Source organism: Camelina sativa, chromosome 17 (genome assembly GCF_000633955.1).
Source record: "Camelina sativa cultivar DH55 chromosome 17, Cs, whole genome shotgun sequence".
In the NCBI taxonomy this organism is placed as follows: Eukaryota; Viridiplantae; Streptophyta; class Magnoliopsida; order Brassicales; family Brassicaceae; genus Camelina; species Camelina sativa.
The window spans coordinates 27,403,637-27,420,177 of record NC_025701.1 but is presented as its reverse complement, the minus strand read 5'-3'; the positions used below and the strand labels follow the sequence as shown (position 1 = coordinate 27,420,177).

The window sequence follows — 16,541 nt, the reverse complement described above, 5'->3', positions numbered from 1 at the left end:
TTGCATTGCAACAACTACAAGTCTACAACAATACAAGGCTCGTCGTAAGCATGAGTGACGCATAGTATTGACGTAAGAGCGTTAAAATCCCCATGTGATCTTTCATGTTTTCTAGTTTTGATGATGACTAGCAATTTTTTTTGTACATATATCTACGACTGGGAAGTGGGAACAAAAATGTAACTCTTATTAGGGTCTGACTGGTTCAAACGCTGCGGTTGCGGTTGCGGTTGCGGGATATTGCGAAAACGGGTGATTGTGGTTTCAAACGTTATTAAGCGTTTTGAACGACTGGTTTAGTGGTTTTAAATTGGTGCATTTGTGGGAGGTTTACGACTGGTTAACCAGCGGGTGCAATAGCGGTTGGAACATATTAAATGTGATATATAATATATAAATATTTAAAAACACCATAATTTTTATTAAACTTGATTTATAATTAAAATTTCTTTAAAAAATACTAAAATAATTATTCAAAAAACAAAGAAATTTCATATTGAAATACTTATTCCTTTATGCATTTGGCTTTTCACCAAAAATTTAATCAAGTATTTTGGTAAATGACAAAACATATGCTTTAGATCGTAAATCTTTTCTCTTTTCTCTTAGATCGTGGGTCAGTAGTTGCATCGGTAGGAATGGTCAAGTGAGAGTTGAGAAGAGTTACTAGTGATTTTTCTTTTAATATTTTTCACAAATATCTTATTTTTTAAAATTTCTGATGAAATATTATATTTATTTAGATTTTTGTAAACTTAAGTGTGATGTGCCATTAAATTTACATCAAGTTTTCTGGATTATTGTTAATTGGAATATTATTTTCTTCTAATTGTTTATTTTATAATCTCTGCAATCGTATCCGTATTTCATTTTCTCTCATCCTTAATGAGTAAAATGGTTAGATAGAATATATAACAAAAAAAGTTTTCATTATCATTGATTTCTTTTAAGTTTTTTTACAAAAAAAAAAAAATTCCAACCACAATCGCCTGCAACCGCAAATGCTTGCGGGAAGCAACTTTTGGAATTCAGTGGTTTGGAGTGGTTGAGAGTGATTAGGAGCGATTGGGAGCGGTTTGTGTGATTGGTTCCAATCGTTAGCAACCACTACCACCTGCAAACGCAGCGTTTACGGGAAAACCAGTCAACACCTTAGTCTACTCTTACTCGTTAACTTCTTTGTACATAGAAAAAAAAAAAAAACTTCTTTGTCCATTGCTTCTAATTCAATCAAATAATGTCATGTGTGTTATCCGAGCGAAGATAATTAAAGTGACTTCATAATTACACTTAAGCTCAGACTTATTTATTTTAAATCATTTTGTTATGAAATAATAAATTTTAATATTGTTGCTAAGCCTTTTTTAAGTTATTTTTAATCCAAAAAAATGATACGATAATGTTATCTTTATGACTTAAGAACAAATGGAATCAACTAAACCCAAATATAACGGGTTAAACGCATGTTTTTGTATTTTTGTACTCTAAAAACGGGTAAATTTATAAGATTTTAGATAAAATAACAAAATCCGTAAATGACTCCAAAAAAAATGGCAAATTCATAATTGATTCAATTTTATATGATACTTACTGCAACTTTTATAACCAAAAAAAAAGGTTACAAATCAATTGTTTTAACTTAACTCGTACTCTTACCGCAGTCTTGCCAGATTTTTTTTTTTATTGTTAAAGGATCTCACACTTACCAGATAAGTCTACGGTTTTTATGGTATCCTACTATATTAATTGAGAAGTACAAATATGAAACTAATCTTAAAATATGTAAAAAAATTACATTCAATCGCCACTAAAAAAACTTAATTAAGATTAATAATTAAATAAATAAATATAATTAATTAACAAATAAAAATGCTGACATATCAAATATAAAAAAATCTAGAAAAGTAAAAGAAATCTATTCAAATCAAAACTAATTTGTACTTGAAAAAAAATAAAAAATAAAAATTAACTGCTACGACTTTTTAAAATACGGATAAATCTTTTTTTTTCAAGTAGAGTTTATTTTCTTCTTTAATTTTAGTACATTGTCATGCTATTGATTTTAAATAATGATTAGTTAAAAACAAATATTTTCTCTCTCTAATCAATTATGGACGAAAATTACAAAATATTTTTTTAAAAAAATAGAAACAAATCAGAATTTCAAAAACTAAGATTTTCTGTCAAAGTAGTCAATATAATTATTTTTAATAACTAGATTTCGAAGATTTTGTTAAAACTTCAAATTATGATTCTCCTATCATCTTTATTTTATTTTATTTACAAATTATTTGTAAGTTTCATATAATACTTATGATTAATAAAATGCAGATTTTGTGATTTAAATTTTCAAAAACAAAAATATATTACTCGATCTATGAAAATAAAATGTGCGTTTTAATTTTCACATTGGCGGGTTGGTAAAACTAAATTTATATAGTTGATAAATTAATAAATTTTATTTGTTCATAATTATAATATTAAAATTACTACTTCATATTTCACAAAATAATAATGCAAATACAACAAACAAACAGTATAAAACTGTAATATACGTCAAAAATAAAATATTATAATATTTTAAAATAATTAGTATTCAAAAAAATATATATAGATTTACAGAAAAATTAAAATAAATATTATCTCAAACAAAATATATTTTTTTAAAAAATATAACAATAACTTTTATTATTCTATTATAATTTTTTAAGAATGTTGAACCGTGCTTTAAGCACGGGATATTTCCTAGTACCTGTTTATTATTGCAGACTACATCAAATTATAAACTGTACTGCCTACTGTAATTTAGCTTTAATGATAGATGTTACCGGTCCAGATATCAGTGTGAGATAAATGTAGTGTAATATCACTAGACCAAGATATCAAGGAAGAAAAATATATAACCACAATAATAAGAGCTATTTTAATCATATTTGGATAAAAAGAAAAACATATATCTTTTTTTCATAATAGTCATATGAAAAACGGATAATTTGGCTCGACATGTTCGAACAGCTCTGCATCTAGTTACCTTTGTAAACAATTTCCCTTCGCATTGGCTCGTTAGAGTTAATCTTGTAAGCTGTTGTCAAAAAAAAAAAAAAAACTGTGGAGTAAATAACTAAAAGAAAAAAGAAGCATAAATTGTTTACCTGTTTCTTGAAATTGTTATGAAAATATCGTAAATCAAAAAAAAAATCAATGCAAAGAATAATAAATTGAGAAGATCGGGTGAAGGAGGAAAGAAAGGGATATAGTTGCGTGTTTCTCTCTCCAAATCCAGCCGCCACTTTTTCTCTTTTCTCCCCTATCTCACTCTTTGTATATAAAGCTCGTATAAACATAACCATAGATAGTCATAGACTCATAGCTTACTCTTCTTTGATCCATATATTGATTAAGATTCTCTGTTTATATATCCGGAATCTGAATTTGATGGTGACAAAGGGAATGCGTATCGGTAAATACGAGCTTGGGAGGACACTCGGAGAAGGCAACTCTGCCAAAGTCAAATACGCAACGGACACTGTATCTGGCCAATCATTCGCCGTCAAGATCATCGACAAGTCTCGTATCACTCGTCTTAACGTCTCCTTTCAGGTTTCTTTTATTACCTCTATCTCGATTTCTCAGTTTGATTATGGTGGATTCGTGTAACTCTTAATCCGTTCTTGATTGAAATTATACAGATCAAGAGAGAGATTCGGACACTCAAAGTTTTAAAGCATCCAAACATTGTGAGGTTACATGAGGTAATTAAGCAAATTGTTGGATAATTTACTGCTTAAGGAAATACAAATTCTATCCAAAGATTTTTTTTTTAATATTGTTTTAAGTTGAGTATCAGATTCGGGGTTATCCTTTGACAAAACTATTAGAGTATTTTTGATGACGACTAAACATTAAACTTCTCAAACATTTTTGTTTAGATTGCGTAGAAGTATATTAAAAAGTTAACCGTCATTTTTTGTTAATTAATATTTTAATTTTTGTTTCTGTTTTCTTTTGGTGTGTGTGACTAGTCTTTAATTCATGAGTCATGACCACGCAAATTAAATTTGCCTTTTCACGTTGCTTATTAGCCCTACTTAACGTATATACTAATTTAATTTCTTGTAGTTTTTAAAGTAATTTTTCTTCATGACGTCCATGAATTGGTGGACAAAAGATTTAAAGACCATGACCAATTCAATTATGAGATAGGTCCCAAAAAATTGACCATTTGGGGGTAATGACGATATGCCAATGTAATCATCATCACAAATCGCAATGGCCCAATCTTAGTATTAAATTCCAATCTTTTTCATAACAGCTTTGGCTATTAAACTATATTTATTAATATATAGTGAAACTCGTTTTATACATTTTAATTACGTGAACCTACTTTAATATTTTTCAAGTCTTCCTTCATGGGTATTTTACAATTACTTTTCTCGCAAGCAACCGATAAGGTTTTGGGTGTTGATTCAACAGAGACTTGGTCCATGTGCTTTCTTGACGTGGAAGTTTTCCTCATAACGTAGATGACTTTGTTGTTCTTCTTAGTCAGTCAAGGCCTCAAGGGTTTCCTAATCCTTCATCAGATTTTAGTTTCCTTGATATGCAAATTCTTTATGGTATACCTTGCAGGTATTGGCTAGCAAAACCAAGATTTACATGGTCCTAGAATTAGTCACCGGAGGAGACTTATTTGATAAAATTGTAAGAATCCTATTAGCTTCCGTGACGGTTTTCTTAGTCAGCAAAATGTTGGTTTCTACATACCAAAATTTCTAGTCTTAAATATATGCTCTGATGTCTTAGGTCTCCAAAGGAAAGCTTCCAGAAATAGAAGGAAGAAAAATGTTTCAGCAGTTGATTGATGGAATCAGCTATTGTCATAACAAGGGCGTTTACCACAGGGATCTCAAGGTATATATTTACAACTTTTATTGACTAATGAAAGCTTCAAACTTTGTATGTAGTATTGACTATTGACCACATGTTCTAATATCAAGTTTCCCGTTTTGCAGCTAGAGAATGTTCTTCTTGATGCAAAGGGGCACATTAAAATAACTGATTTTGGCCTTAGTGCGCTGCCTCAACATTTTAGGGTACTTACCAAATATCCTAATTAAACCTATATACACCAGCAAAAACATGTTCGAACTTTTTTTGGTTTTGACATGTTAGGAAGATGGGTTGCTACATACTACTTGTGGTAGTCCTAATTACGTCGCGCCTGAGGTTCTAGCTAACGAAGGGTATGATGGTGCAGCATCAGATATATGGTCGTGTGGAGTAATCTTGTATGTTATTCTTACCGGATGTCTCCCTTTTGATGATACAAACCTCGCAGCTCTTTGCCGAAAGGTACTGCTTTTTTCTTTATTTGCTTCTTTTTGAATTTTTAGTTTATTTATGTTTGATCAAACACGTACACTCGACGCTAATCTTTTTTAGATATTCAAAGGAGATCCCCCAATACCTAGATGGATAACACCGGGTGCCAAAATCATGATCAAGAGAATGCTTGATCCAAATCCAGTCACGAGGATAACAATCGCAAACATTAAGGTCAATGATTGGTTTAAGCATGACTACACTCCTTCAAACTACGATGATGACGATGATGCATACTCATCAATCCAAGAAGATGTAAGAATATGTTTCATCTCATCATGTTGGTTCCTATATGAATTTGGATCAAGTGCATTGGCCTTACTCAAAGTATTTGTCCTTTTTGGTTTTTATGATGAAGGTTTTTGAAGAAGAGAAGATCCCTAATTCTCCAACCGTTATCAACGCGTTTCAGTTGATTGGAATGTCTTCATTTCTCGATCTCTCAGGTTTCTTTGAGACAGAGGTAACCATACACTTTAACATTTTAATTTGTCCTCGTTTACTCTGTTTCATGATTGTCCTAATTAAGCTTTCAATAAACGTTTGTTACCTTGTTTACTGATCAGAAAGCATCAGAGAGGCAGACAAGATTCACGTCAAATAGCTTAGCCATAGATTTGTTGGTGAAAATCGAAACGATCTTTACGGAGATGGGTTTTTGTTTACAGAAGAAACACGCAAGGGTGAGATTCCTTTAACTCTTTTGCTTTACTTGAGGAGTTGTAAGTAATTTAAGTGTTTTCGGGAACTGATGTTGATGTTGCTTCAGATAAAAGCAATCAAAGAAGAAAGCACTCGAAAAGGGCAATGCGGTTTATCAGTAACTGCTGAGGTTTTTGCGATAAGTCCGTCCCTGAATGTGGTTGAATTAAGAAAATCACATGGAGATTCCTCTCTTTATAAACAGGTAACGTACTCTTCTTGTAACGTTAGTTAATCTTTGTGTCTATCTTTATTCAATCTTGATCCAAAAACAACTTATGGCATTCGATTGATGCAGTTGTACGAGAGATTATTGAATGAAGTGGGCTCATCATCACAAGTACAGGAGCTTTTAACGTAGCTAATAGCAGAAAAAATGTCAGCCTATTCAAATTTATGTTCAGGATCACTGGATTTATATGTAAATATCAACTAGATTTTTGTGTATGTAGCCAAAACAGCTCAAAAGACTCTCATATATACATTCTTGAAAATGTTTTTTTTTTGGAAACTCAAACTCGATAATTTAGGACCATTATTTTTTGGTCCAAAAATTTTGTTGGATGATTTGATAATCTTATTATATAAAGTATGGTTTCAAAAGTTACTAATTCATAAGATCGCGACATGTGTCAAAATCTTATTATGTTGTAGATTATTAAAATAATAAGATTATTAAAATATAAAATCTTATTATTATGTTGTAAAAGTTACTACTTCATAAGATCGCGATATGTGTCAAAATCTTATTATGTTGTAGATTATTAAAAGTATGTTGTAAATTATACAATTTTGTAATCCTAAAGAAAAAGGAATCGTCCAAACAAAAAAATCCATAATTCAAAAACATAAAAGAAATCATACAAATAATTTTACAGTAAAGATACACGTAGTTATCCTAAAGAAAATCATAAAAATTTTACAATAATTAAATTTATACAAAAAAGTCCTACGTTATATTAAAATTACTTGGCCTAATCTTAAAGAAAAAAAAAATATAAAATATGTATTCTCTCATATCTTTGTCATATATATAGAGAGAGGAAGAGATCATTCCAATGTATCAAATTCAATTAGAATGTTTAAACACGAGCACTACAGATGGAAACCAAAACTATGAAAATAACGAAAAGTCAAGATCATACAAATTGTTTGGGATAGAAAAAGTCTCCCGCGATGCGTGAGTAAAATAAACATAAATAGATTTAGTTATTTTAAATACATTCAATAACAGTTAACATTAATATTGTAACTAAGATATATTAATTTTTTTTTGTCAACAACTTAAATAGATTAGCTCAAAAGAGCCAATTGATGGGAACACTGTTTACATAAGTGATATGAAGCGGTAGGAACTAAGATATATTAACTATAAACTAAAAATCTAATTGATTTTATGAATTATTATCTAGAACTAAAATTTTATATTTAAAATTTATAAAATAGATCAAAAGAAACAAAATACAATATTGATACACAAAATAAGTATTCTGAGCAACATATACTAATTTCAAAACATAAACAAAAAGTAGAAACGAAAGGTAAAAAAGATATGAAAGACCTTGTGTCTCTTCTAAAAGTGAGAATGTGTCATGTGCCTTAGACCTTCTTCATCTAGCCTTTTTACATATGCTCCAAAAATTTGACTCTACTTATTTGTTTCAAAATCTACAAAAGTCACATAAAAGAGAAAAAAGAAGAAGATATTTTAGTTAAATAAAAATTAATATTACTAAATTTAAAAATTTATGTGAGAGGTAGAGTATGATGTTTGATGAAGAATTTGTCTTGCTATTTATAGAGAAATTTGTGGTTGTGCGACTAAAGGACGTCAATTTCCTGTATGAGTTTGCTATGCAATAACTATCAATAAGAGTCAAGGTCAAAGCTTTAAAAAAGGTTGATTTATATTTTGCCAAATCCAGTCTTTTCTCACAGATAATTATACGTACCCCTCTCCAGAGTCACTACAATTACACGACTTCAAATTATTGAAGGAGACACAAAACACTACGACAATAATGTTCTACAAAATATTGTCTACCAAAAAGTTTTCAACAACATATGATTTCAGAGACAATTTTGACTTTGTTCTATTGCTTCTATTTACCATGATATTGCTTTCAATTTTGTTCTATTGGTGAAACATTTTTAATGGAAAGGCAAATTTTCCTTATTTTTTAAAACCAAAATATACTCCTACTTTCTCCTTTTTCAGTTTGGAATAGGTAAGATTAATATGTTGACCCAAAAAAATGGAAGATTAAAATATGCATCTTCTTTTTCTAATACTGTATTTTAAAATTTATTGTAGTAGATTTAGATTGTTTAATTTAATTTATATTTTCATCTTTGATTTATTTTGAATTATTTGAGATTCATATATTACCGTGCTTATAATTTCCTATTATTTCCTTAATTATGTTAAATTAATTTTCTTCTAATTTCTCAACCTTGATTGGTTGGTCATATAACTTTTTTTTTTGTGTAAACATAATTGTTACCATTCGTTCAATCCCAAAATGAGATAAAGAGGAGAAAGTCATTAACCTAATGGTTGGATAAAATAAGCTAATCAAACACAAGCTTACAACAAACATAGATAGATTGGAAAAACATAAATCGTTGTTGGTAGATCCATAGGAGCTCGGAGAAAGAGGCTACATCATGGTGTGTCAAAGAAACTTTCACGAATACATTAGAAAATTTAAAATTAGTTACTATCAAAAGATTTTGTAAAGTTGGAAAAGGGTCTTCAGTTTCATTGGTTGCTGGAGCAAGCCACTTTGAGATAGCTAAAAGACATGAACATGTTCTCTCCACACAGTAGGAGGGCAGAGCCGAGGTTCTCTCTATGGTGGAGGAGGTTGGACGCAATATTATCTCCCCAAGGAAGGAAGGCGGGGGAGGTTGGATTATCTCCCCATGGGAGGAAGGCGGCACAAAGGTTCTCTTTATAGTGAAGAAAGTTGGACGCAAGGTTCTCTCCATAAAGGAGGAGGGCAGAACCGAGGTTTTCTCCATGGTTGGTCATGCACTATTTTGATGTAATTTATTTTTTATTCCAAATGTTTTTTGAGCTAACAATTTTAGTGATTAAATTAACTATGCAAAAGTGAAAGTAAAGAGATATATAATAATTGGCTTAATTTGTTCATATGGACATTTTCTATGTGGTGGTAAATAATATATTTGTAACATACAATATACCTAGGTGTAAAAAATACACTTTTAATGGAAATATACATAAAGAATTTGTATATGAATATAAATCAGTGTATTACATCAAAAAAAACTTTCTAAATAATGTAAAATATATTTAACATATTTTTATTGAATTTAATTTTAATTACAAAACTTTAAACCCGCACATCGGGCGGATCCTTATCTAGTTCAATATACAGTATATATATTAAATGAAAAATAGAGTTTGACAAAAAAAATATATATATATATATATATTTTTTTTTTCTTTGTTCAAAAATTTTTGGCTGATTTTTTGTTTAAAATCCAAAAAAAGGGTGAAAGTTGCATCTTGTGGTGTCCAACCTGTGACTCTTTCACCACGTTACTAGTATGTTTCCAGCAGAACCACTGACGTTTTACGTGAAAAGTGGGCCGACTAAATACATATTTATATAGCGGCCGCAAGCACCAGCTTGGCTTGCTTATTCCCTTCGCGGGCTCTGGTTGTAGGCTTATAGCAGCTCCAGTCGACGGTGGTGCTGTCTGCTGTGGCTGAGTTCAATATTGGGTTAGGAAGCGAAGACTGAATTCGATATCGTTTTTTTGTTTGGAGATTTTCGATTAAACAATATAAGAATATATGTGTATCTAAGTCTTCCAATAGTACAGGTTAACGCAGTTGGTTACGGAATTATACATTTACTAGTATGAGCCCGGACTACGTCCGGAAGTGCTTGCATGGCTTGGTTTTTTTTCTTACTGCAATTCCACAAAATCAAACAATTGTACATAATTTTTTTTATTGGTAAGACAATATATGAAAATGGATAGACATGCAAATTTTGGAAATACTACAACTATAATACTTTAATATGAACTACACTCGTTCTCTTCTTAGCCATCATTGATCTCGAGAATGAAGATGGAGTATATATCTTTAGTAGTATTATGTGTTCGTGACCGTCTCTCAGGAATTGTTGACCAGTCTTTCCGGAAGTAACTAAATGTTAATTGATTAATTTTGTTTTTTTTGTCAACTGTTAATTGATTAATTTATTATTTAATTAGTAGCATAAATTGTTTTCCATAAATGTTTTGGTCAACGGTCTCTGAATTAATAAAAACCAAAGATTGTATTCCTTTCTCAGCCTATATATATATATCAAACCTTTATCTTCAATATATGATGCTTCAAAATTCCATAAACTCTTTTTCTTTCTCTCTATTCTTGATAAAAAATGGAAGTGAGAGGCTCAATGATATGGGTGTTCTTAATGTGTTTCATCTTTGCTCATATAATCATAAGTCACAAAAATGACTTCGTCGAAGCCAAGAGCTTTCCTAAATTTGAAGATTTAGAAATGCAGAAGAGACTAAAGATTATCAACAAACCCGCTGTCAAGATCATCAAGGTTTTTTATATATCTTCATAATCTTGCAGTTGTTTCTCTATATATTATACAATTAATATGTTAACCTCTATATATATATATATATATATGTGTGTGTGTGTGTGTAAATGATATAGACTACACATGGAGAAAGATACGGATGTGTGGATTTCTTCAAGCAACCAGCATTTGATCATCCTTCTATGAAAAATCACGCATATCATTACAAGGTATAATTACAGATATATTGGTTATGTATACTTATATTTTTTTACAAAATACTATCTTTATGGTGTTCGATATGTCTTAGATGCGTCCAATATGGAAAGGAATGAGAGAAAGAGAGACAAATAGTACTGGATTTGGTTACTTATGGGAGAATGGTGTGGGTTGTCCCATTGGTACGGTCCCTATACGAAGAGTCTCTAAAGACGATCTTTTGAGAATAGACTCATTTGGCGATAATCACAAACCTCGTGGCTCTTGGAACACTACCACTAATGATCCTAATAATGTTGTTCATTCCGACAAACATCACGTAAGTTGCCTCTTTTAATTTAAAAAACAGGATTATCAAGTTACATTTTGAGATATTTTATACTGATTATAATGTTTGGTTATTGAATGAAAAATGACCGGGATTAGTATGTGGTGCTTCGGACGAAAGACTCAAAGCAAAGGTTCAATGGAGCAACAATGGACATTTGTATAACCGCTCCTAAGGTTAGGCCTACCCAATACAGTGCTTCTCGAGTTCACATGCAGATGGGAAGAGATTTCATCCAAGTCGGTTTGACTGTAAGTAATATCGATTTATTTATTTTGCAATCTACGTACAACTTGCACCTGGTAAAAACACAGGCCGGACTACGAGTTCTATTTTAATTTGTAACTAACAAAATATGAATTATATTGTTCAACAAAAACTATATTTACTAATTCAGGTAAATCCAGTATTGTACAAGGACAACCAACCTCGGACTTTCGTCTATACAAATGTAAGTCAGTCACATCATGCTAGCTAGTAATTTTTTTTTTTTGAATAACATAAATAATTATAAGGAGATATATGTATGTATTTAATTTGATGGAACAGTCAGGTGGAAAAGCATGTTACAATAGCAACTGCAACATTGGATTTATACTCGTTCGTCAAGATTTTCCGCTTGGTTCACCAGTGTTGCCAGTGTCTATTCGTGGTGATCGGATAAGTCGCTCTGCAAGCTTTGGTCTAATAAAGGTTTGGATAATCAGGATTACGAAGCATTCTAATTTTTTTTGCTTAAATAATGTGTTTTATAATGTATTATTAAAATTTACCTATTATTTTCGGGTAACAGGACCAAAAAAATGGAAATTGGTGGTTTGAATTTAGTGACACTGCAGCGGAAGTTGGCTTTTGGCCGTCAAGTAGGTTTCATCAAAGCTTTGGAAATTCAGTCGAGTGGGGTGGAGAAGTATACAGCGCATCACTGCCGAGTCCTGAAATGGGATATGGAGTGTTTCCTTCTGATAATGATATAAGTAACAGTGCATATATGAAACGTATAACCGTACTCGACGGGTTTTATAACTTTGACCGCAACGTGAACTATCTCGAAGATTTCTCTGACGATGAACGTGGCTACCAAGGTCATGGCATATACAATGCTGAAGATGCTAGTATCGGTCGTATACTCTTTTATGGTGGTCCAGGAAATATTTGAATATGATTAGAACTTTATGAAATGAATTTTAAAACATTACATTGACTTGATTATACAATTATATCGCCATTTATGGGTTTCTTTAAAACAAATTAAAGTCTTAACGAATTGAACAGAGAATTGGTCCAATGGAAAAAGGGCATCGACACAAGCTAAACTAATCAAGTAACCATTTTGTGTAATCGAATGGACAAAAATGTCTTTCTGAATGGCACGCATATCTGGTCAATGGAAGTTTACAAACTTCCAACTAGGTCATCTTTGAGATAACCTTTTGCGGGTGTAAAATCTTTGACTTTCCAAAGAAATGTATATCGTTCTATATATTCTTTTTTCAGCTCTTTATTTGTCAAGCATAGTAGAGGTTCATCACTCAACAAAAGTTAGGGTTTGATTAGTCCCGTTTGCCAAACGGGACTGACACTAGTATTTAGGGGTATGATCGGTAATTATTTTGTCTTCAGCTCTTGAGCCGATCTACAATGTTAAAGTTGGCTTTAGAGAAAACTACAAAATTTATATAAATATTCCGTTCTACCTATTGCGCATGAGTAGAAGATAGTGGAGGGGATATTATGAGGTTTAGAACTAAACTTGCTATGTAAACTTTATGTGTCTGTGCAACTTATAAAATGCGCAAAACAAAAAAAACTTGGTGAGTTTAAAAATTAAAACATGTAAAGCCTATGTATACATAGATAAGTGTTGCGCTGAAAAAACATGTGTTACACAGTGGAGATATAAAAATCGTATATTTTTCAATTAAATAATTTAGAAATTCAATTAATTCATCAATTAAAGAATTTTTTTTCTCACTTCTCTCCCTTCGTAACTTTGATTTTTTAGGAATCTAGTCACCTCCGTTAATTTCAGTCTGGTCGTGTCTTCAATGCGTCCATTGGTTTCTCAAATTTTTACTGAACTTGTCTAGATTTTGAGATCGTTTTGTCAAATTAAATTAACCCCTGGATTTTTCTTTTTTTTGCGGATCTTGTATTGTTCATCATCAGTTGCGGTTTAATTCTTCAATTTCTTGGTTCAGGATATATTGCCAAATAGTATCAGAATTTGTTTGTCCCGCCTTTACAGTTTGCTTTGTAAACAAATTTGTTTGATGTAGCTACATATTTTTAGGCAACTTTGTTATTTAAGTGACAAACTTAACGTTATCACAGATGTATGTTGTTGATTGTTTTACATAGTTTTACTAGCTGATCAAGGTTGTTCTTTTGTGTGTTCAGAAATGATGTCTTCGAGTAATATTCACGTCATGAACCACAAATGCTTGGTTTCCAAGATTAGGATTATGAAAGAAACTTATTGTATGTCTCTCCACTTTAATATTTTTATAGTTACAAAAACGCATATGTTAATCTTACATACTCCTATCTTATATAATAACTGTTTGAATAAATTATTTAATTGATGAAAAAATATGAAGCTTCTATTTTTTTTAATATTTTTTAACTTCTTTTTTTTTTTTTTTTTTTTTTAAAAAAANAAGATCTTACTTTCATTCAACTAATCAAAGTAGCAATACAAACGGTGAAAGAGTTCAAAGCAGAGCTTGCAAAAGGAACATAAAAAACAGAGATAAAGGTAAATAAGTCGACAATCATATCCAAGAGGTGTTGGAGATTTGAGCAGGTGAGCAACAAATCACAATCTAACTCTAGGTGAGTCAACGCCACATTCGCTGAAACAGTGGGAGTGTGGTAGATGGTCCTAATCATTAAGACATTGGGACGTTTGCAGGACTTCCGCAGCCGAGAGACAAGAGGGTTTAATCTGCTCAGTGGCAAGGAATATAGTGGATGTGGGGTTAAGGTCGGGCATGGTTTGCTTGAGAAGGTTTCGGTAACCACACTCCATGGAGCAAATGTCATAATGCCGAAACTCTTCACGCTTTGATAAGGGGAAGGACACTTCCTGACTTTGTTGATATGATCTTGACAAGGGTTGGAGTGCAGGGAAAGTGTGGGAAGAAGAGTGGGAAGGTGTCGGTAACCTTCTCTTCTTGAAGAGAAGATCATAATGCCGATCTTCCTAGAGCTTCCAGGTTCAGCACAGCTAATGCAGAGATACACTTGAGATAGTTCCGGGGTAGCTGAAGCAAAGAGGTTAGATTCAAGAGGAACCGGTAACCACCGCAGCTCAGCAGAGGCGGGGTCATAATGCCGGTCCTCATTGATCTTTGGCAATCAAAGGTAAAGACTCTAAACATTTCTAAAGGCAGGGTTCTCAATGCAACTTCGCAACAACAGAGCATCAATGATTGATTATATTTCAACTGCAGTCTTCGGACAGTTGATTCTATAAATCGACACACAGATAAGCTACGGGAAGACGAGAGAAGCTTTGGAACAAACCTGGATCGATGGGGAACAAAAATTAGGTCTCGGGATCTTATCAAGATCTTACACAAATCCGGCGTCAACACAGAGCTCCTGTCCAACTGCAGCCAAGCAAACCACTTGGTGAGGGGATCTGGATCCAAGGAACAGAGAGATGACAAGGTTGACTTCAAGGGGAAGATGTGACAAAGACGATGAACAAGATTATAAGAGCGGTCTGGGGTCTCGAATTTGTCGTTGAGGGGCTGGAGACTCGTGAGAATCACCTCACTGTGAGAAACCACCGATTGAGATGGAGGGAGGGGGAGGTGGTGAAGCTGAAGCATGGCCGGAATTATTGAGAGGAGTTGCGGTGAACTTCCGGTACATTCATCGTTGGAACAGGCCGAAACTAGACTTAAAAGACAGAGCAGAGAACAAAGAAGAAGAAACAGCTTCCCAGCGGCGCCGATCGGAACCGACGCCGCCGGAGAGAGGATCATCGGGAGTTGTGCCAGGGAGAGAAGCGGCTAGGGCGAACTCAGTTTTTATGATAACGCAGGTATGTATGTGTTTAATATTTTTTAACTTCAATAATCTTTTTTTTTTACCTCTTTCAACAATCTTTTTCTTTATGTAAAAGTGAATATTCTCATTTTTTAGAAACAACAACAACAATTAATTTTTAGAGAATTTGTTAGAAATGTTCTTTTTGGCATACCTCTTTTCAAAAATACCCCTTTTAAAAACATTTTCATTTTTACCCTCTTTTACACAATCACACTATGTTAAATAAATTTTTAAAATTTTTTTTTTTAGGTTTGAGTTCCCAATTTACATTTAGGGTATAGTTTTTAAGGGATATGGTTTAGTACTGGAGTTTATTTATAATTTTGTCATTTTATATATTAAAAAGGAGTATTTTTGAAAATGGACACCATGAAAGAGTAGTTTTGAAAAGTGACATAGGAAAAGTATTTTTTAAAATCCCCCTAATTTTTATGGTAGATTTTAAATTTTTACATTTTTATTTTTGTAAAATTTTAATAAATTTAGAATTAATTTAATAATTTTGATGAATTGGGCACACCATCGCTAGTACAATAGTCGTAAGACTCGTAAGTCGTAACGTATCCTGTAATAATAGATAACATACTTAGACGATCATCTTGGTGATTTAAACAATAAATGAGAATGTGATTAGAATTGTTACAACGATAGTATGGACTGTTTAATATGATTTGTAAAATGATTCCATGATATGCAGCACAAGACAACCTTGTGTTCATAAAAGACAATTTTAAACGTCTCCGAGTTAACCATAAAACTTTTGAATAATTCGATATAATAATACTTGTCAGTGAAGATTTTATCCTAACGGTGATTACTTTCTTTATTGGTTAGGAGATTGTGTATGTCCTCACCTCAGGGCCGGGGACAGAGTGTAGTAGCACATTGTCAATGTGGACGACATTTTCAATATTTTTTTTTTCTTCTTTTTCTTCCATCAAACGGCTCTATATATCTAAAAGACGGAAAAATGGCCATTTCATACCCGTACACACCTCGAAAGTGTGAATTGCTACCTGTACAAACAAGAAGTGCCAATTTAAACATGTACCACATGACATTTTACATTTCATACCTGTACGCATAAAATCGAGCCAATTACACAGTCCACGTTAACGGATTTAAGTCAACCGTTAGATAATCTGACTCAGATTCCACGTGTTTTTTGACATGGCAACGAAGATGCAAAACGACGTCGTTTGATTCGTTTTTCTCGCAAAAAATTGTGGAAATTCCACACTCCAGAGATTCGAACTCATGACCTCACATGT

General features: G+C 32.2%; 3 protein-coding genes across 3 annotated transcripts in view; all 3 read left to right on the top strand.

Annotated features, from left to right (window-relative positions):
* Positions 3,181-6,633, top strand: LOC104758125 (CBL-interacting serine/threonine-protein kinase 17). The gene is made up of 11 exons (XM_010480943.2): positions 3,181-3,600; positions 3,690-3,752; positions 4,630-4,701; positions 4,804-4,911; positions 5,013-5,093; positions 5,173-5,352; positions 5,443-5,637; positions 5,741-5,845; positions 5,949-6,065; positions 6,152-6,289; positions 6,383-6,633. The coding sequence occupies exons 1-11, from the start codon at positions 3,436-3,438 to the stop codon at positions 6,443-6,445; spliced, it is 1,287 nt and encodes a 428-aa protein (XP_010479245.1). The 5' UTR covers positions 3,181-3,435; the 3' UTR covers positions 6,446-6,633.
* On the top strand, positions 10,483-12,367 carry LOC104758124. Its single transcript, XM_010480942.1, has 7 exons — positions 10,483-10,682; positions 10,799-10,891; positions 10,972-11,199; positions 11,307-11,459; positions 11,606-11,659; positions 11,758-11,901; positions 12,002-12,367. Exons 1-7 carry the CDS (start codon positions 10,509-10,511, stop codon positions 12,365-12,367), a joined length of 1,212 nt encoding a protein of 403 aa, XP_010479244.1. The 5' UTR covers positions 10,483-10,508.
* LOC109129953 overlaps positions 15,014-16,541 on the top strand; it is a 6,765-nt gene continuing 5,237 nt past the window's right edge. The window contains exon 1 of the mRNA XM_019239004.1: positions 15,014-15,262. Within this exon, the coding sequence (XP_019094549.1) occupies positions 15,014-15,262 (249 nt within the window). The remainder of the gene's footprint in view (positions 15,263-16,541) is intronic.